The sequence below is a fragment of the Ylistrum balloti genome, unplaced genomic scaffold, assembly GCF_031769215.1.
Source record: "Ylistrum balloti isolate Yb309-2 unplaced genomic scaffold, AGI_CSIRO_Ybal_v1 Utg371308, whole genome shotgun sequence".
Classification (NCBI taxonomy): domain Eukaryota; kingdom Metazoa; phylum Mollusca; class Bivalvia; order Pectinida; family Pectinidae; genus Ylistrum; species Ylistrum balloti.
In genome coordinates, this window is record NW_026782699.1 from 106,657 (window position 1) to 128,456 (window position 21,800).

The 21,800-nt window shown below is 35.3% G+C and overlaps 1 protein-coding gene across 1 annotated transcript; it reads right to left on the minus strand.

Annotated features, from left to right (window-relative positions):
• Positions 1–5,710: 5,710 nt before the first annotated feature.
• Positions 5,711–21,196, minus strand: LOC132561924 (protein mono-ADP-ribosyltransferase PARP15-like). Its single transcript, XM_060226639.1, has 12 exons — positions 21,113–21,196; positions 20,176–20,262; positions 17,414–17,610; positions 14,725–14,952; positions 13,548–13,769; positions 10,480–10,519; positions 9,851–9,957; positions 9,239–9,484; positions 8,555–8,776; positions 7,797–7,842; positions 7,052–7,612; positions 5,711–6,679 (listed from the first exon to the last, which is right to left on the minus strand). Exons 2-12 carry the CDS (start codon positions 20,207–20,209, stop codon positions 6,435–6,437), a joined length of 2,148 nt encoding a protein of 715 aa, XP_060082622.1. The 5' UTR covers positions 20,210–20,262; positions 21,113–21,196; the 3' UTR covers positions 5,711–6,434.
• Between the last annotated feature and the right edge of the window lie 604 nt (positions 21,197–21,800).

Here is a 21,800-nt window from a genome sequence, read left to right on the forward strand (position 1 = left end):
CTTTACATACTTCGCAATTCTCGTGTGACTTAATATTCCATCTTTTTAATAAAACGCCATTGGGGATAATATTATTGAATAATTTCCAACGAAAAACTTTTTCGTCGTTCTCCCTTACAACCTTAAATACAAATTCAAAAAAGTTAGTAAACACGCCTCTACTGTTTTCTTTGATATTAAGTTTTTCTTTCCAAACTGGAAGCTATGTGTAGTATGGGATTTTTTACCCCTTAGAATATCATACATTTCCTTGTTACACATATTTTGCAATGACTTTGTTTTGCATGTTGTTGTATTAAACACACAAACATCCTTCCATAATATCTGAACGACCGATTTAGATTTTTCGCTATGTAATTCTTCTATCCAACATCGTGGTATTGCTTGTTTTACAGATAAAATTTCAACTAACCAGTTACTTTTACAATGCAGTTTATCATATATAAGATTATCATCTATTTTTCCATAAATTCCCACAATATTGTTTATGTAAATCAAACCAGAATCTATCCATGTTTTAAACCATAGAGCCTTTACAAAATATGTACAGCGATATTAACAAAACATGAAAAAGCATAAACTGAGTCGCTATGTAACTATGTGAGACCTGCTGATTTGCTATTTTCTGAGTGTAAAAAGATATAAAAAAAAAAAAAAAAAGAAAATGGCCAGTTTTTGTCTCCACATTTACACTAGCTTTATGAGAAGCAAGATTCTGAATTGGTTTTTAATTAAAAAAGCTGTCTTCAAAGTTTGAATTATTTACACTAGGAAATTTCATTTCCATACTACTAGTACAAAAATAAAGTTTGTAATTTAACTTTCATTTCAGTTTCAATTTATAAGAAAATATCTTTCTATGAAGGCCACTGCTTTGTAAAAAATACCTGCCTATAAAGACCACAGCTTTGTATCAAATACGTCTATAAATGCCACTGCTTTGTATCAAATACCTGCCTATAAAGACCACAGCTTTGTATCAAATACGTCTATAAATGCCACTGCTTTGTATCAAATACCTGTCTATAAATGCCACTGCTTTGTAATAAATACCTGCCTATAAAGGTCACTGCTTTGTAACAAATACCTGCCTATAAAGGCCACTGCTTTGTGACAAATACCTGGCTTGAAAGGCCATATCTTCATAATAAACACCAGCATATTAAGACCACCTTTGTGGAAAAAAACACCTGTCTAAACAGGTCATATCTTTGAGAAATAACTACCTAAAATGCCTCTTTCTTGTAATTATTACCTGCCTATAAAAGCTATCTCTTTTCAGATGAATACCTGCTTATACCAACCAATTCATTATAACAAATACCTGTCTATACAGGTCACTTTTTTATAATAAATACATGCCCATTAAGGCTATCTCTTTGTAACCTGCCTGAAATTGTCACTGCTTTGTAACAAATACCTGTCTATAAAGGTCACCTTTTTTTTCCCCATACTCCCTTGAGTGACCTTTGTAGTCGGGTTTGGTTTATACTTTTGTATGGCTGACAGTCTCACTTTTGAGATGTGTTTACTAGTAAGGATGAACTTCAGACCACTTTCCCCTAGAACGTTGGTTCGAGATGCTTTGGCAGCAGGGGATGATGTCTGTTGGGTTAGTTGTTTACTCACTGTTGATACATTAGATTTTTCCCTGTGGGTTTTCTTTTCAGCATTCATTTCAACTTTTGTTCCTTTCATAAAAAGTTACAGAGCTTATTTTTATTGTTGAACTTTTAAAGATATAACATTGACATTTGTGTCCATTTTATATACTTGTATCATTGTTATCAAAATGTGCCATTATTTTTTAAGTTAAGTTTTTTTATTTGAACTCGTGATGTTTGGCTTTTCAGGTCACCTGATAATAGATCATGGTGACCTATTGTGATAGTTCTTTGTTCATCATTTTCCTTTTTGAAACTTGTTGAATGTCTTAATCTAGATCTTGCATAGTTTTCAGAAGGAGAATTTCAGGAACCTGTGGTTATTTCAGAAGGAGAATTTCAGGAACCTGTGGTTATTTCAGGAGAATTTCAGGAACCTGTGGTTATTTCAGAAGGAGAATTTCAGGAACCTGTGGTTATTTCAGGAGGAGAATTTCAGGAACCTGTGGTTATTTCAGAAGGAGAATTTCAGGAACCTGTGGTTATTTCAGAAGGAGAATTTCAGGAACCTGTGGTTATTTCAGGAGAATTTCAGGAACCTGTGGTTATTTCAGAAGGAGAATTTCAGGAACCTGTGGTTATTTCAGAAGGAGAATTTCAGGAACCTGTGGTTATTTCAGGAACCTGTGGTTATTTCAGGAGGAGAATTTCAGGAACCTGTGGTTATTTCAGCAGGAGAATTTCAGGAACCTGTGGTTATTTTAGATTTGGACTCATGAGGTTTGTCACTAAATGTATTATCAAAAATGATAAGGGATCTCCCTGAAACTTCAGATCAATTGTAAGTGAGTCAAGCTAGCTGTCAATGACCATTTAAATTTTGTCACTGTTTGACTCATTGGTTGTATTTGTTTATTTTTCAAGGGTAACATGTCTAGTACATGTATACTTATCTTCCAAACGATGAACTATAAACTTGTGTAAGGATCAGGCGTGTACAAATACAATATTCCAGTGACACTTAACTGTTAATATTACCATCAATACCATACTCGGTGAACAGATCTAACTGACTTAAAACCAGTTATAAAGATTATCTGATAGTGGATTCGAAAGGAATCCCTCTGAGAGATAATCTTTTTAATCCTTTGACTTGTGAAGACTGGGGGCAGGGATGTTCATTGTAGTAATTCAGTTTTGAACAAAGTTACTGTCATAACACTTGCCAAGTTATGGTGTTAGTCTACACTGTTGATGCAACATGGCCCATCCTAGTTTTGTGATGGTAGTTTTTGTGTACATATTTTGTACAGTCATTTTTAAGCAGATTTATATGAGTTTCATGACTTTTTTTTCATTTGTTATATTAGAAACAGAGGATTTTGTATTACTTTATAACAAATATTTTATCATTACAATCAGTGAGTGTTCTTCAACATTTCACTTACAGGGTCCATGATACATTTATGGTGAAATACAATGAAAAAAATGTGTGGTACAGGTAACTCATGCCAAAGAGATGTAATTGTCTTTATGTGTCTCTAAGAGGGAAACTTCTCACAAACTTAATACTCACTTGTCTGAGTGGATAGTGAAACAATCACTGTGGTTCAGTGAGGCTACAGTCTGTGGATAGTGAAACAATCACTGTGGTTCAGTGAGACTATAGTCAGTATTGTAAATTGTGAATAAATCAAGAAGCTTCAGTGATGTGCATTATAAAAAAGTTTTACTGCAATACAAGCAGAAATTTGAGTACAAGTACAAGTCTTGAAAAGAGAAGTATTATATGGTGTTTGTTGTGTCAGTCAACTTTGTGTAGCCCACTTGGTTATTAGATAGTTGTAAACATTGTTCATGAAAACTTTTTAAAAGGCCAAAGGGCCAATGCAGAGTTCCAATAAGACTGATACATCACAATAATTTCTATGAATTTGATGAATTTTCCAGTTGAAAAATATGTCAAAATATGATCATCATATATAAATGGCATACACAGTTAAATGTATACTGCTATACATGTTTCAATGTTATCACAATCGTTATTAATGTTTTATCAATAAAATGTTTGAAACCATTACCGAATCATCTGTCATTATTTTAACAGGATCCACTTGTTATGTATTAACTTTAATCCAGCTGTATCTTAACAGTCACTCCCTACATTTACTGCTGGCCAGAACATGTAAAGGGCTAACTACTAATGGTTAATGTATTCTTGTATATATATATAATTTTATCTCTAGAAAACTCTGTATACAGGAAATATCAACAGGACAAAATGTTTGTTTTGTTAACATTTTTTAAACTGTTGACTCTCTTCAGGCGATTTGTTTACTAGCTCGCCTAGCCCTAAAGGCCAGATGAGCTGATGCTGTGGTGCAACATCCAACGTCCTGTGTCAAGTTTCTCTTTTGAACAACTTCTTCTTGGTACTAGGTCACAGGGATACTTTTTTGCTAAAACAGTCTCTCATTAATCAATGGGCCAAGAATCACGATTCACTCTGACCTTTATCAAGGTCACTTGGATGAAATTTTCAAAACACAAACCATATTTTCTGCTAAACCAAAAAGCCTACAATCATATTATTTGTCGGGTATGCAGCCCCCATCAGCTGTCAAATTTATACTATATTGATGAAGTGACAAAAAAACTCATAAATGTTAGGATCTGTTCATGAAAAAAGTTACACAATCATGTTACAAAATGGCTACTGTGGTTACCACAAGTTGAACAAGATTATCAAATCATCTCTTTCTTTTCTTTAAAAAATCAATCTCCAAATATTTTTCTCTTTGGTGTGAATGAAACTTGAGAAATTGTTCAGACTATTTGTTCTAGATGAGTTATGTTGGATTTTGGACCATAGAGTAAAAATAAGATTTGGTCAGGACAATCTCAGGATCCCTTCATGCATGTTTGATATCATAGTTTCAAGCCAATTTTGGTTGAAATCTGCCTAGGCATTAAGAAGGAGTAGTGTTTTTAAGCAAAATATTGTCTAACTACCCTTTTGGGGTGCCATCCCCAGGTCCCTAGAGGTTGAATCAGCTTTCTGAATTTAAGGAATTATTTTCTATCCCAATGATGTTTCAGATCAAATCGGTCGAAATCCGCCCAGGCGTAAAACAGGAGTAATGTTTTAAGGGAAAAGTTTACGGACTGAGGTCAGAGCATGAGGACAGGCAATGCATGATAGCAATAGGTCATCTTGACACTTCAGGTATATCCAAATTTTGGTCTGTCTATTTGAATATGGTTATGTCTAAATAAAAATGAAAGTTTCTAGGATGCTCCAGTTTCTTTATAAAATTCTTTTGATGACAAAGATTGTACTGTACCCAATATTTCTATAAACCCAGTTAAAATGAGCAGAAAAAAATAAATATATATTAACTTATCCTTACAAAAACTATCTATGTACTACAGAAACTCCAAAGGACTGCTGAGTCTATGTCATATTGTGACATCCATTATAAGGTCGTTGGTCTGTCTGTCCATCAAATTTTTCTACAAATCACTACTAGTTGTAAACAACTGAGCAGATATTGCCCATATTTGGTCTGAATCATTCTTGGTTAGGGGAATTAATTACATAGAAAGAGTGAATGTCTGATCGTGGAGTGGGGCCCAATATGGGAAATAGCACAAATTCTTTCAAATCCTACTCCACCAGTAGGACTGCTTGGATTTTGCCCAGATTTGATCTGATGCATTTTATCTAATTATTGTTTATATAACAGAAATGAAACTTCAATTTCCAGATACTATCTTTAGTTATTTGAAACATTGTCAGAAATACATGTATTTGTATAATAATTTAAAGTCATTCAGTATGACCTTTGTAAGCGATTCAGGATTTCAACTCGTACATGAATTAAAAACCTATGTGGCGCTACAGATGCTGCATAATAATTTTCATTGCTTCACTAACGTAAATGGTTAACAACAACAATTGAGTTAAATGGCTGAATAGCTGAAATAGCCAGGTGATGATGGAGGCCTATTGGGCCTCTTGTTTTTTTGTAGTAGTAAAAAATGACCAGAAGATCATAAGTGGTACCTTCGTCTTTTCGATCTCAAATTTAATTTAACATGCATAATTTACAAAAATTAGAATGAGTTTTACCATAGACACAGACACATTAGCATTTCTTATCTTCAGTCACAGCCAAGTGATCTCACCGTTTTAAATCCAACATAATATATATGCAATTGGATTTCACAAATTCAGGAAACACAGACAAAATAGGTTCTTTTTAACTTCTCATTCAACAAACACTGGACAATGGAAAGCAAATGACTTTTAAATCAAATTGAATTTCCAACCACAATACGATCAAAGTGTCACCAGATTTCCTTATATTGTCTTTCATTTCAAGAGACTTACTGCAGACATAAATGAAGCTGTAAAAAGGCATAATTGTAAAGGTACATTGCAAGATTATGTCCTCGCTCTGTTGAGTACGTAAAATAAAACCATCAAATTTTTTACACTGATACTCATGTATATATATAGTGTACACGTTCAGTCCATAAAAATCCAGCTCTCGACTATATAGGATTACATATCATGAACTTAACTATATAGAAATATAGATAGCTAGTCAAAACAAAAACAATCTGGCCAGGTTTAGTAGTCATGAATAACCATGGTAACTTTGTATCTATAATATTTAAACATTATTACAGATTTTTTATCTTTTTGTAACCATTTGATGTAATTTTCCACTAATTTGATACCATAGCATGTAAAGTACATCGTAATCGATGCCGTTTCAAGATCTTGAGTAAGATTTGCGTTTGATCTTAATAGTCATTATTGCATTATTTGTACGTGATGAGGAACTCCGGGTAGGTCAGATCTTGATCATATACTACAAACTCGCGATCTGAAAAGCTTCCGCCATCCGCTACAACCGATGTAAAGACTTCCGTGTGCTGATTACAGACCGACGTAGAACAGGTCCTACACGGGGGTCGTCGGAAGCTTTGACTACTCTTGGTGATGAAGATGTCTCCTAGGCACATCCTCACTAGGAACATAAAGCTGTGGCCTTGGGCGTTGCGATCTGTCAAAAATGGTAATGATGGTTCAAACTTGGCAAATTTGAAATAGAGGTATTGATATCTACATCTTCAAATACATTGAAATCTTATATTGATTCCTCACTAGGAACATGAAACTGTGGCCTTGGGCGTCGCAATCTGTCAAAAATGGTAATGATGGTTCAAACTTGGCAAATTCGAAATAGAGGTATTGATATCTACATCTTTAAATACATTGAAATCTAATATTGCAACACAAGATTATATTAAAGAGAATCTAGATGTGACTTTCTGTAGCTCAAACAGAGATAAAACTTTTTTCTATTTTCTAGATACTGAGATTAGAGTTAATAAAAACAAGTTGTAGGGTAATGTAGGGTCTAGAGGATACATACCAATATACTGACTTGACTTTGAAGCCACCTCAGCTGCATAAACTCCATTTCCTACTCTTCCACTGCTGGCTAACCGATTGTCCAGACCCTGGTGTGTTATAGTATTGACAAAGGGACTCTTTGTACCGTGAAATAGATATACTTCATTGATTTCGTCATTAAGATATGTTCTCATGGATTGATCGAGATGTTTTGAAGTCACAACTTGACCCCTGGATCCGGTAACATTCTGTAGATCCTTAAAACTCTGCTCAACGTAAGCTTGACGAAACAAAAGCTGGCTCATATGGAGGTAGTTATCGAATAATTTAATATTCTCCAGTCGCTCTATCTTAACTACAGTACGAGATGCCATCCCAGTCTTTTTAAAGGCATTTTCAATGGTTTTCAAAGTCTGTGCATCAACGGCTACCAGCGTTGGCGTTGATTTGGCATCCATAGTCCATTCTTTGACAGTTTTGCTGTGACTGTACTTGGTCCAGTAGGGAGGTGGGCGTGGCGTCTCCATGTACTTATACTTGAGATAAGCCTTACTGTTTCTTGGTGGAATGGCTGGAGTAACTGTGACAAAGACATTGAAATATCATCCATAATCAAAATAAAACATGTACGAGCTAACCAACTCATTTTGTTCCTGTCATACTGAAAGCAAAATTTGTTTTATTGACAGAAAGAGTGCACGAAGTGTAAGCCAAAGACCTATATATAAGGCAGATTTGACAAAGTCTATGACTTATTTCCATACCTGTTCTTTGGACTGGTTTTTTCCGTTGAAGTTCATCTTGAAATGCCTGTAAACAAAACAAGTCATGCAGATCATACAATCTAGTTTTAACTCAAATACTGCAGCTAGTGACAATGGCATGCATTAACTGCTGTTTACACTGAAAATCTGTCCATACTGACCTCTGTACAGTGAATACACTTATTATTGTTCACACTGTCTACAATAAACCCTTTACAATAAATACTGGCCTACATTGTTTAATCTGATTAGTTGTGTTATCTTTCTTTGCAATGAATACATTTGAACTTGAAAAGACAACTGATCAAAAGAACATACTTTTCTTGTATTACTGCCAATCACATCATTGAAAAAAAAACTTCACCATGTCTTGTTCTTGTGTTTGTAATTACAAAACAAACTGTACCTTACAAAAGTTACAGAAAGATAACACAAATGTATGGGAGGTAACTCTTACATATACAAGGACGAAAGATATCACTATCACACACAGGTATGGGTCGGGATATCTGTACCTGACACTGTAAGAAAAAATGGCCAATCTTATACAGGTATGGGAAATAAACAGTTATGGGAAATTGCTTTTCTTTACACAAGTATTCATGATATCACTATCTTACACAGGTATGGTGGAGGTAACAAATTGCTACACAGGTTTTTCGGACTCTTCCTAACACATGTATGAGTCGAGCTCTTTCCTACAAGGGTATTTGAGGTAAATCTTTTCTATACAGGTGTTAAGGAGTACCCAATGTTACCTGTTCAATATCTTTCCAATCCTGTCCAAACACAACAACCTTGACCTCTAAGAGACTAGTTTGATGGTTGTTTACATAATCTCGTATGCCACCCACAATGACACTAGCTACAGTATCCTTGGGGTACTTCAGAAAGCCTGTTCCAAGGGCTGGGAAGGCAATTGAAGTAAAGCCTTTTTTACTGGCCTCAGTCAAACAGCTTTGTACAAAGTCACCGAGAACCTGGAAAAAAATAACTATTAATGGATAAACAAAAAACAATTAAGAATCATAAATTATATCCCTGTTAAAAATTAATTCACTGTTCCGTATTACTTAAGCTTTCTCAGACATCTATATCAGACCTTAGACATTATAATATTAAGATATCTCAATGGAAAAAAGTCAACAATATGATCAATATTACTAATTGTGGCTGATAAAACCGTAAAATCCAAACGTCTAAATGACTAAATGACCTGAAACAAGTGGCAGGAATAAATCACGTATTGGATCGGAACTGGTCATGTCGTGCTCACTCCTTACGGTTATATTACATTTATTTAGTGAAGATTCTGCATACCTCCGGTATCCACAGCAGTTCTAGGAAGAATTTTTACCGGATTTAATTGATTGCGGGACGTTGTGCCTCCCCCCACTCCCCCACCCCCCTTGTGTTAATTATAGACAATACACCAGCTCTACCTGTTCTGGTCTTTTGTTTCCAGTCTGCTTGGAGTAAAAAGATGTGAACGTCCCATGATAAACCTTTTTACACAGAAGATCGTAACCCCCAGTGATGGCTAGTTGTCCAGGAACGATTCCATTTGGATAAGAATCGTCTAATTCCGATTGTAAGGATTGGCCAGCAGCAGTCAACAGAGACTTAGCCAGACCCGATCCTCGACCTAATTTCAGATCCTTCGAGGTGCTGTTCACAATCACATCCACCTGCAAGCAGAATGTCAATTTACATAAATTCTACTTCAAAAATTGGACTTTTATCTTTTTACAAATAGAAGTGCAGTTTTAAACAACTATAAAACAAAATAGGATTTTGAATCTTAAACTGTTAGGATACAATCATCTTTACGGAACGATATTATATTTCATGAAAATTTGGAAAAATTTGAAATTTGCATAAGTATCACAGAACTCATTGTCTATAATCAGTCAATGTAGCATACTTATCACACGGATTAAAACACATTGAATATCTGTATCAATCCAATTACAATGAATTCAATCATATTTCAACTTTAAAATTATTTCAACAAAATTTGTATACTATACTTGAACAATACAAAATTAATGTACCTTCTGTTCTGCCATTTTATCATGAACAACCCCAAAATCCACTTTGCCAATCTTTGTTTGTGATGAAGCAGCAGTGGGGGACCCTGTCTGAACGCTTGCTCCAGTTGCTGCAAGGATGTACGATATAGAATAGAAAGGCTGTCTCAAATCATACACTCTTCCAAATAAGGAGGAGGGTGTAACAAACACTGGTCTTAAACATGAATTCTGACTCAAAGTGGGGAGGTGAGCTAATCAAAGTCTGACCCAAAACATGAATTCTGACTCAAAGTGGTGAGGTGAGCTCTCTGGCCCAAAATATGAATTCTGACTCAAAGTGGAGAGGGCTGGGCTCATTGGAAAATGGCCTGAAACATAAATTCAGAATCAAGGTAGGGAGACATGATTATTAAAGACCGACTCAAAACATAAATTCTCACTCAACATAAGGAGGTGGGCTTATTAAAGACTGGCTCAAAGCATAAATTCTCATTCAACATAATGAGTTGGGCTTATTATACTACAATAGATATGAGTGGGTTTATCATTTGTTATAGGCCTCTTACAAGAAAGATATGGTAACTTGCAGAGTTGTAATAATTAAAGAAATAATTAAAATAGTTATGTTCCTGCTTTCTCTCCATACTTACAGCCTCTCTGAGCGAAGGCACGGGCTGTAGCAACAAAATCCTGTTAAAACAACAAAATCCTGTTAAAACAACACAATCCTGTTAAAACAACACAATCCTGTTCAAAACAACACAATCCTGTTAAACAACACAATCATGTTAAAACAACACAATCCTGTTAAACAACACAATCATGTTAAAACAACACAATCCTGTAAAAACAACACAATCCTGTAAAAACAACACAATCCTGTTCAAAACAACACAATCCTGTTAAAACAACACAATCCTGTAAAAACAACACAATCCTGTTCAAAACAACACAATCCTGTAAAACAACACAATCCTGTAAAAACAACACAATCCTGTAAAAACAACACAATCCTGTTCAAACAACACAATCCTGTTCAAACAACACAATCCTGTTAAAACAACACAATCCTGTTAAAACAACAAAATCCTGTTAAACAACACAATCCTGTTAAACAACACAATCCTGTTAAAACAACACAATCCTGTTAAAACAACACAATCCTGTTAAACAACACAATCCTGTAAAAACAACACAATCCTGTAAAAACAACACAATCCTGTAAAAACAACACAATCCTGTTAAACAACACAATCCTGTAAAAACAACACAATCCTGTTAAACAACACAATCCTGTAAAAACAACACAATCCTGTAAAAACAACACAATCCTGTAAAAACAACACAATCCTGTAAAAACAACACAATCCTGTTAAACAACACAATCCTGTTAAAACAACACAATCCTGTTAAACAACACAATCCTGTTAAACAACACAATCCTGTTAAACAACACAATCCTGTTAAAACAACACAATCCTGTTCAAACAACACAATCCTGTAAAAACAACACAATCCTGTTCAAAACAACACAATCCTGTAAAAACAACACAATCCTGTAAAAACAACACAATCCTGTAAAAACAACACAATCCTGTAAAAACAACACAATCCTGTAAAAACAACACAATCCTGTTAAACAACACAATCCTGTAAAAACAACACAATCCTGTTAAACAACACAATCCTGTTAAAACAACACAATCCTGTAAAAACAACACAATCCTGTAAAAACAACACAATCCTGTAAAAACAACACAATCCTGTTAAAACAACACAATCCTGTTAAAACAACACAATCCTGTTAAACAACACAATCCTGTTAAACAACACAATCATGTTAAACAACACAATCCTGTAAAAACAACACAATCCTGTTAAAACAACACAATCCTGTTAAACAACACAATCCTGTTCAAAACAACACAATCCTGTTAAACAACACAATCCTGTTAAAACAACACAATCCTGTAAAAACAACACAATCCTGTAAAAACAACACAATCCTGTAAAAACAACACAATCCTGTAAAAACAACACAATCCTGTTAAACAACACAATCCTGTTAAAACAACACAATCCTGTTAAACAACAAAATCCTGTTAAAACAACACAATCCTGTAAAAACAACACAATCCTGTTAAACAACACAATCCTGTTAAAACAACACAATCCTGTTAAAACAACACAATCCTGTTAAACAACACAATCCTGTTAAACAACACAATCCTGTAAAAACAACACAATCCTGTTAAACAACACAATCCTGTAAAAACAACACAATCCTGTAAAAACAACACAATCCTGTAAAAACAACACAATCCTGTAAAAACAACACAATCCTGTTCAAAACAACACAATCCTGTAAAAACAACACAATCCTGTAAAAACAACACAATCCTGTAAAAACAACACAATCCTGTTAAAACAACACAATCCTGTAAAAACAACACAATCCTGTTAAAACAACACAATCCTGTAAAAACAACACAATCCTGTTAAAACAACACAATCCTGTAAAAACAACACAATCCTGTAAAAACAACACAATCCTGTAAAAACAACACAATCCTGTAAAAACAACACAATCCTGTTCAAAACAACACAATCCTGTAAAAACAACACAATCCTGTAAAAACAACACAATCCTGTAAAAACAACACAATCCTGTTCAAAACAACACAATCCTGTAAAAACAACACAATCCTGTAAAAACAACACAATCCTGTAAAAACAACACAATCCTGTTAAAACAACACAATCCTGTTAAAACAACACAATCCTGTTAAAACAACACAATCCTGTAAAAACAACACAATCCTGTTAAAACAACACAATCCTGTAAAAACAACACAATCCTGTTAAAACAACACAATCCTGTTAAAACAACACAATCCTGTTAAAACAACACAATCCTGTTAAAACAACACAATCCTGTAAAACAACACAATCCTGTTAAACAACACAATCCTGTAAAAACAACACAATCCTGTTAAACAACACAATCCTGTAAAAACAACACAATCCTGTAAAAACAACACAATCCTGTAAAAACAACACAATCCTGTAAAAACAACACAATCCTGTAAAAACAACACAATCCTGTAAAAACAACACAATCCTGTTAAACAACTGTAAAATTGCTAGCAGAGTAATGTTTTTATTTACCGTTATTATCATGTTGTGTTTGTAATTAGATGAGTTAGAAACAAGATGTTGCATGAAACCCACATGAAATTGTAGATGTTTGATCAAAGATCTTAACAGCATGTTAATACTCAATCACACATTTGTATATGTATAATATTATATAATTTACCAAAAGGCAAATCTTGAAAACAGCATAACTTTTGCCAACCCATGACAATTTCTTGGACTGACACCCCACACAAAAAAAGATTGATTTTTTTATCTTTCATTGTACCTACAAGTGGTCTGGAAAAAACTCACTGTTAGCAAGTTAGATATCTACAAAATATTTTGACTACAAAGGGTAAGTTATTTGATGTACTGTAATGCATTTACTTAAGTTTTCAATAAATAAATAAATAAATAAATAATTAAATATATAAGTAAATAAGTAAATGCTATCATTATTCCCCAGGGCTACTACAGTACAATACCAAAGATTCTCAGACTGCCTGCGGATAGGTATTTCTAGCAGATAGCAAGGTGTTTGAATGTTTATGAGATTTAAAATTAGAGCACATCTGATTACCTGAAATGTCTTGTGATCCTTGTAGAAAATAACCATATAAATTGTAGTCAAAGTCGTTGACTTATGAGCTCCATCAAATTTTTGTAAGCACCTGAACATTATCTTTGCTACCCTGTCTGGAGAGTATCGAAGGTATCCGGTTCCTAGAGCTGGAAAGGCTATGGAGGTCTTATTACTGAGGTGAGCCTTCTCAAGACATTTATATATAAGCGATTCCATCACCTGTTGTACAAAAATGTTCTAGGTAACACAACAGATAATCTCACTCTGTGGTTTCATTTTTATCATCAATAATTTAACTTATCTGACCTGGTTGACTTTGTAATGAGAATTATATAATCTTTAATTTCCTTGTAAGTGAAATTGGTGGATCTCAAACCAAAGGGAAAGATGATTAAGTGTTTGGAACTTAAACATCTTTTCCCTTGGGTTGAGATCACCCTATCTCACCAGCAAGGGAGTAAATGATTATTTTTCTCTTATCCTGCTGGCTTTCTTAGGTACTTGTATGTGATTTTGTTGTCTCAATGGTTGTATTGTTGACTGTCCAGGTTACAAGACAAGGAAATCTCACACCATTAAAAAATGTGGATTTACCTGTCCAGTGTAAGAGGCAAGGAAATCTCACGACCAGTAAAAAGTGTAGATTTACCTGTTCAAGGTAAGAGACAAGGAAATATCACACCAGTAAAAAGCATGAATCTATCTGTGCAGGGTAAGATAAAAGATAATTAATTCATTCAGATAGCTCTCCAATATACTGAGAGAAGTGGCAAAAACTACATGACAAGGATCAGGATTTTATATCAATATCTGTGGCTTTGAATGTGCTTTAAGGCCATGATGTTAAACACACACCATAACATGTAAAAAACATGTACTACTGGACATTACATTAATTCTATATCCAAGTTTACAACAGGACCAATGTTTGTTTTCTGCAGTTCTCTAGCTTAATTGTTCGGTAAACAAGTTTATAGATTAGAATTAATCTAAGAATATACTAAAAAATAGAAAAATCCTTTACAAGAGCCATTTTATCAAAGGTAGAAAGGTTACAATATGACATATATTATGAGACAAATTGATAACTTTCACAAATTTATGAAATATGTCTCTTCAAAACTTGTCTGTAAGACAACATGGATCTAAGTGCCAGGGAGATCTTCAATTTTACCTCTTCCTCTTCGGGACCTGTCCATTTCGGAAGACACACATGGTAAATCTTCTGGCAGGAGAGGTTTCCTCCACTGGTCACAGCCAGATCACCATGGGAGATACCATTAGGATAGTCTCTATCACACTCTGACTGGATTTTATCACCTGCTGCTTCCAGCAGACACTTGGAGGCTATTCCTTTATCTAATTTGAGCTCTTTCACAGAACTATTCACTATAACATCAGCCTAAGATAAAACAAAATATAGAACATGAGAAAAAAAATTTATATCTGTGATAGATGTAATGTATAGATGTGACTTAATTCAGTCCTCCAGGGTAGAGAACCAAATACATGTGACTTAATTCAGTCCTCCAGGGTAGAGAACCAAATACATGTGACTTAATTCAGTCCTCCAGGGTAGGGAACAAAATACATGTGACTTAATTCTGTCCTCCAGGGTAGGGAACCAAATACATGTGACTTAATTCAGTCCTCCAGGGTAGGGAACCAAATACATGTGACTTAATTCAGTCCTCCAGGGTAGGGAACCAAATACATGTGACTTAATTCAGTCCTCCAGGGTAGGGAACCAAATACATGTGACTTAATTCAGTCCTCCAGGGTAGGAAACCAAATACATGTGACTTAATTCAGTCCTCCAGGGTAGGGAACCAAATACATTTGACTTAATTCAGTCCTCCAGGGTAAGGAACCAAATACATGTGACTTAATTCAGTCCTCCAGGGTAGGGAACCAAATACATGTGACTTAATTCAGTCCTCCAGGGTAGGGAACCAAATACATGTGACTTAATTCAGTCCTCCAGGGTAGAGAACCAAATACATGTGACTTAATTCAGTCCTCCAGGGTAGGGAACCAAATACATGGGACTTAATTCAGTCCTCCAGGGTAGGGAACCAAATACATGGGACTTAATTCAGTCCTCCAGGGTAGAGAACCAAATACATGTGACTTAATTCAGTCCTCCAGGGTAGGAAACCAAATACATGTGACTTAATTCAGTCCTCCAGGGTAGGGAACCAAATACATGTGACTTAATTCAGTCCTCCAGGGTAGGGAACCAAATACATGTGACTTAATTCAGTCCTCCAGGGTAGGGAACAAAATACATGTGACTTAATTCATTCCTCCAGGGTAAGGAACCAAATACATGTGACTGAATTCAGTCCTCCAGGGTAAGGAACTGAATACATGGGACTTAATTCAGTCCTCCAGGGTAGGGAACAAAATACATGTGACTTAATTCAGTCCTCCAGGGTAGGGAACCAAATACATGTGACTTAATTCAGTCCTCCAGGGTAGAGAACCAAATACATGTGACTTAATTCAGTCCTCCAGGGTAGGGAACCAAATAGATGTGACATAATTCTGTCCTCCAGGGTAAGGAATCAAATAGATGTGACTTAATTCAGTCATCCAGGGTAGGGAACCAAATAGATGTGACTTAATTCAGTCCTCCAGGGTAGAGAACCAAATACATGTGACTTAATTCAGTCCTCCAGGGTAGAGAACCAAATACATGTGACTTAATTCAGTCCTCCAGGGTAGGGAACCAAATACATGTGAGATAATTCAGTCCTCCAGGGTAGAGAACCAAATACATGTGACTTAATTCAGTCCTCCAGGATAAGGAACAAAATACATGTGACTTAATTCAGTCCTCCATGGTAGGGAACAAAATACATGTGACTTAATTCAGTCCTCCAGGGTAGGGAACCAAATACATGGGACTTAATTCAGTCCTCCAGGGTAGGGAACCAAATAAATACATAGGGAACCAAATACATGACTTAATTCAGTCCTTTATTCTGTGAACCAAATACATTAATTCAGTCCTCCAGGGTAGGGAACCAAATACATGTGACTTAATTCTGTCCTCCAGGGTAAGGAACCAAATACATGTGACTTAATTCAGTCCTCCAGGGTAGGGAACAAAATACATGTGACTTAATTCAGTCCTCCAGGGTAGAGAACCAAATACATGTGACTTAATTCAGTCCTCCAGGGTAGGGAACCAAATACATGTGACTTAATTCAGTCCTCCAGGGTAGGGAACCAAATACATGTGACTTAATTCAGTCCTCCAGGGTAGGGAACCAAATACATGTGACTTAATTCAGTCCTCCAGGGTAGGGAACCAAATACATGTGACTTAATTCAGTCCTCTAGGGAACCAAATACATGTGGTAGGGGGAACCAAATAGATGTGACATAATTCAGTCCTCCAGGGTAGGGAACCAAATACATGTGACTTAATTCAGTCCTCCAGGGTAGGGAACAAAATACATGTGACTTAATTCAGTCCTCCAGGGTAGGGAACCAAATACATGTGACTTAATTCAGTCCTCCAGGGTAAGGAACCAAATAGATGTGACTTAATTCAGTCCTCCAGGGTAGGGAACCAAATACATGTGACTTAATTCAGTCCTCCAGGGTAGGGAACCAAATACATGGGACTTAATTCAGTCCTCCAGGGTAGGGAACCAAATACATGGGACTTAATTCAGTCCTCCAGGGTAGAGAACCAAATACATGGGACTTTATTCAGTCCTCCAGGGTAGAGAACCAAATACATGGGACTTTATTCAGTCCTCCAGGGTAAGGAACCAAATACATGGGACTTTATTCAGTCCTCCACATAAGGAGTGTTATTATGTAAAGTTAACTTGACAGTATTGAGTTACCGTTTCTTCCACGATGTTTCCCTTGATGACCGTAGCCTTGAGTTTACCAATTGTAGTAAATCTAGGGGACCTTCTACGTCTTCTTTGTTGAGTAGTAGGTTCTTCTTCATCATCTTCTTCATCTGTATCGTTTGATGTGCTGTAGCGTGAAGGACGAGCCATGTGATAAAATCTTGACAGTGGAGGTACATCTTCCTCTTTAGAGAAAATTAAAAATTTACCATAAGGTGTTATAGTAACTCTTCCCAAAGTTATAAATTTATAAATTTATAAATTTTGTTATATTGTTAATAAAATTATTGATCCTATTTTCCTCTTTGGGTTATTTTTGATGACAGACAGGCCAAGTTATTGTTCCTTATGACGAAAAATCTATTTTGCAGATACTAAAATTTTTGTATGTGGACTGTGAAAGCTTGAGTATGCTGACATTATCTACACAGTACAGCTATAGGTGTGGTCAGATTTCACTTTCTTGTCATTTGTAATCACAAAAATACAAGATACTTCAAAATAAATCAGAGAAGCCTGCCATTAACTTATATTGAAACATGAGCTAATCGTGTTCCATCTGAGATTACATATATATAACTTAAACAATTCCTAAACTTCATAACAATCAATAACAAACCATTGAAATTTACACCAACACCGGTAATTAGACAATACATAAAAACTACAAGATGATCTAAAAATATATATTCTCAGGGGTTTTTCAATTTTCTTTCCATGCTAGAGTGTTAGATTATCTTAATTTCAGTGAGTAATTTATTACAATACTGTCAATATCTTTAAACATTTGTTTAAGTTCATAACTGTCAAATTATGGCACTTTTATACAAAACATGAAAAATTCATTATTTTGGAAATTGAGTACAAAGACATAACAGTAACAAGATACAAATAAATGACTCTGTATATTACATTAACATAAATCTACAAGTTGTACACTGAACCAATGTCGCAATCTAGAAAACTTGAAAAATTCACAAATAAACTCCATTAACAGCTTTGAGCAACAAACACTACATTACGAAAAAAAACCATTCAATATAAGAATTTTTTTCTTACTACTGCTATGTAATTCAAGGTAATTATCTTTCTTTTTGATACCTGTCAATCTGTGAAGTGTGGAAATGGCAATTAAGGATATAAGTTCAAAGTTCAACTCTTGTTGAATCTGCCCTTATAAATCTCATGGCAAACATAGGGGGATAAGGCATTATGATGAAGCATTTCCAGTACTTACACTGAAACAGCAAGACACATGTTATGATTTGTTTGTTTGCTGCCTTAATCACCTTGTCAACTACTATGGTCATTTTAAAGTTGCCTTTCCCTGTGATAGCTGGTGGCTACCACACTGAACAACATGCAAGAGGCCCACCACATGCCATCCTAGGCAACTGGGGTAAAGTGTCTTTCCCAGAGGTACAACCACAACAGCAAAGGCCAATCCTCCATCTGACTTTCCCGAGAAACTGGGTAAAATTCAAACTACACATCTTTGATCTTTACTTCAGATTGAAATAATTGATTCCCTAAAGACCAAGGTATCACAGCCTGCTGATCCATCTCATGGACATATTGTCATATGAATATAGCACTTTTGCTATTTGGCCCATTCTGTCCCACCCAAGGGGGCATGAGGTCCACCATTTATACACAACTGATTCCCCTTCACCCAAAGATGCTTCGAACAAAATTGGGACAGAATGCAATCATTCCTACAGAAGAAATACTTTAAAGAAATTGCTAAATTTCCATTTTTGGGACCCACTTCTCAGGCCCCCAGATAATCAGACCCAACGTTTATACTAAATTAGTTTGTCTCCACCAAATGGTGCTTCAGACCAAATTGGAACAGAATAATGAATACTTCTAGGAAAGTAAAAGTATTGTAAAGAATTTGGTCTATTCCCCCTGCATCCCAGGGCCAGGACCTACTGTTTATACGAAATTGATTCCCCTTCACCCAAGAATGCTTCAGACCAAATTGGGACATACCCCAACATTCCTACAGAAGAATTCTAAAGAATTTGCTCTACTGTCACTATGGTACAACACCCGTCCTGTCACAATAGGCCCTGACCAACTGTTTTTAAAGAATTGATTCCCCTTCAGAACCAAGGATACTTTACATGAAAACTGAGACAGAACCCTGACTGATGTGTACCGAGTTTAAGTCTGCTTCAGACTCAGTGATGGCAGACACCGTGTATACAGTTACACTCCCACTTTAATACTTAAGCACACAGTCTCATAATAAAGTAGTGCCTATATAACAATACATGTACATAGCGATGTAGGATACCACACTGACATTCTTACATTTTTTTCTAAAGAATTTCTCCCATTTGGCCCTGCTCCTCTGGACCTTGTGTCAGACCCATCTTTTATACAAAGCTGAGTCACCTTTACGCAAGAATGTTTCATACTAAATCAGGACAGAAACCTGACATCCTAAAGAAAAAGGATCTTGAGGAATTTTCTCTCCCCATCAGGCAACCTCTATTCTGTTAGAGCCACCAAAACTAAGTTCACTTTCCCTCAGGATACTTCTGACAAAATTTTATCAAAATCCAGTCAGCCATTCATGAATAGTAGGTTAATTGGTGGATAGACAGATGGTGGACAGTGCATTATGCCACAAGCTCACTTGGTCCTTCAGGCCAAGTGATTTAAAAACTGGTTCAAACTGTCTTTTTACAGCAGAGGAACGCATTATAAGATGCGAGTTGATAATATAACATTTGACATACCTTCATCATCAGAGCTTAGGTAGTAGTCCATCATTGTGTGTTGGTCTAGTCACAGGAGCAACAGATCACATGGTGCAGTACCCAACCCTTCAAATTATTTGTAAACAAAACCATGTAGTTCTATATAGTTTTTGACATAACATCACAGATTAATACATATTTTTATGATAAAGTTCAGGTATATGGGATTCCAGGGCTTGACTATGTTGCCTTTCAAACCAAAGCAAGTTTGACCATTTAAACAAAATACAAAGAAAACAATCACCATACTGACCAATGTATGGAAGATCATACAAGCCATTTAATGATAAAAAAGGATCAAGATCTGACTACTGACACAAAACTGGCTGTATTCAAATTTACTTTGAGAATTTCATTATGTATATTACAGTGCATGTAGTGAATCAAATAATACATATGATGCTCAAATGACCTAGTATAGTAAGTGACAGACAATCTGAACAACATTTGAATTACTTAAAATGGATGTCTCATTTCCTGTGTGTTATATACATCTCATTTCCTGTGTATATACTGAGACTATCTGGTTTGATTTCATTTTCCTCCTATAACTGAAACAAGGAAGAAAATGTTGATAAACAGCTTACATTTCTCTGATTTTTAGCATTCTACATAATAATAAATTGATATATTGTAACTTGTACCTAACACTGATCAATGAAGTATTCTTTGATTCAGAAAAAAAGTGTCTTTCCTAATAAAATGTATAACTTATTTGTAAAACACCTTCTGGCTTCTAAAGAGAGAGATACCTAAATTCAAATACCATAAAATCAGAGCCGTATATAACACTGTGTTATAGATACGTCTCTGATAAAATGAAATATTGTTTGCTGACATTACAACGAAATAGATTCACTACTTTCATTTTCCATATGCATTACCCTGTAAACAAACACTCTTCACAAAGAAATACCTTAGGTTTTCCACTCTTCTGTCTCAGTCTGCTGTTAACGATGTAAAGACAGCAGTATACCGTGTATATATATATATGGACACGCGGTAGCAAAAGGAAATATCTTAAATCTGGAGAGATTTAAGGATTTCCCAACTTCCTTGTGTGACTTGATCAAAGCATTGGAGTTATCGCTCCTGTCGAACACTAATTAGGTCGCATCACTTCCGGCAACACTGTGTGCATTATGAATTTTGGGAGAAACCCCATTGAAGTTATCGATATTTTCATACTTTCAACTAAAAAGTTTTAAACGTGTGTCCTACACGAAATGTATTTTGTGAAGGCAGTTAATAGTGTATAAAATATATGGAAAATGAAAGTTAAATTGTTAATCTGTAGTTGTATGAAACTTAAAATAGTTTACTAGCTTCTCTCAGTAGGTCAGAATCTCAAGCCAAATCGTTTTTTTCCCACGACAACAGGTGATTTTCTTAACATAGACAAGTACTAGTTACAGGGTTGTTGTTTTTTTTATTCCAAATGCAATACAGCATATCGGATACAAATATACATAATAAATTGTGTCAAATTCTTAAGTATGGCGGAGGACAATTCTATTCGAAGACATAATTATGTACAGACGTTTCATTCATTACAGCATGACAGAAATACTGTAGCAAATATTCGAAAACAAACAACATAGCAA

Bases quoted from the DNA above. Each gene is read 5' to 3' on its own strand.
- LOC132561924 (XM_060226639.1), bottom strand. From the start codon at position 20,209: ATGATGGACTACTACCTAAGCTCTGATGATGAAG. The intron at 9,958-10,479 runs GTAAGTATGGAG...ACATCCTTGCAG, and splicing joins TGCCTTCGCTCAGAGAGGCT to CAACTGGAGCAAGCGTTCAG. The intron at 8,777-9,238 runs GTAGAGCTGGTG...ATTTTTTTCCAG, and splicing joins GAAACAAAAGACCAGAACAG to GTTCTCGGTGACTTTGTACA.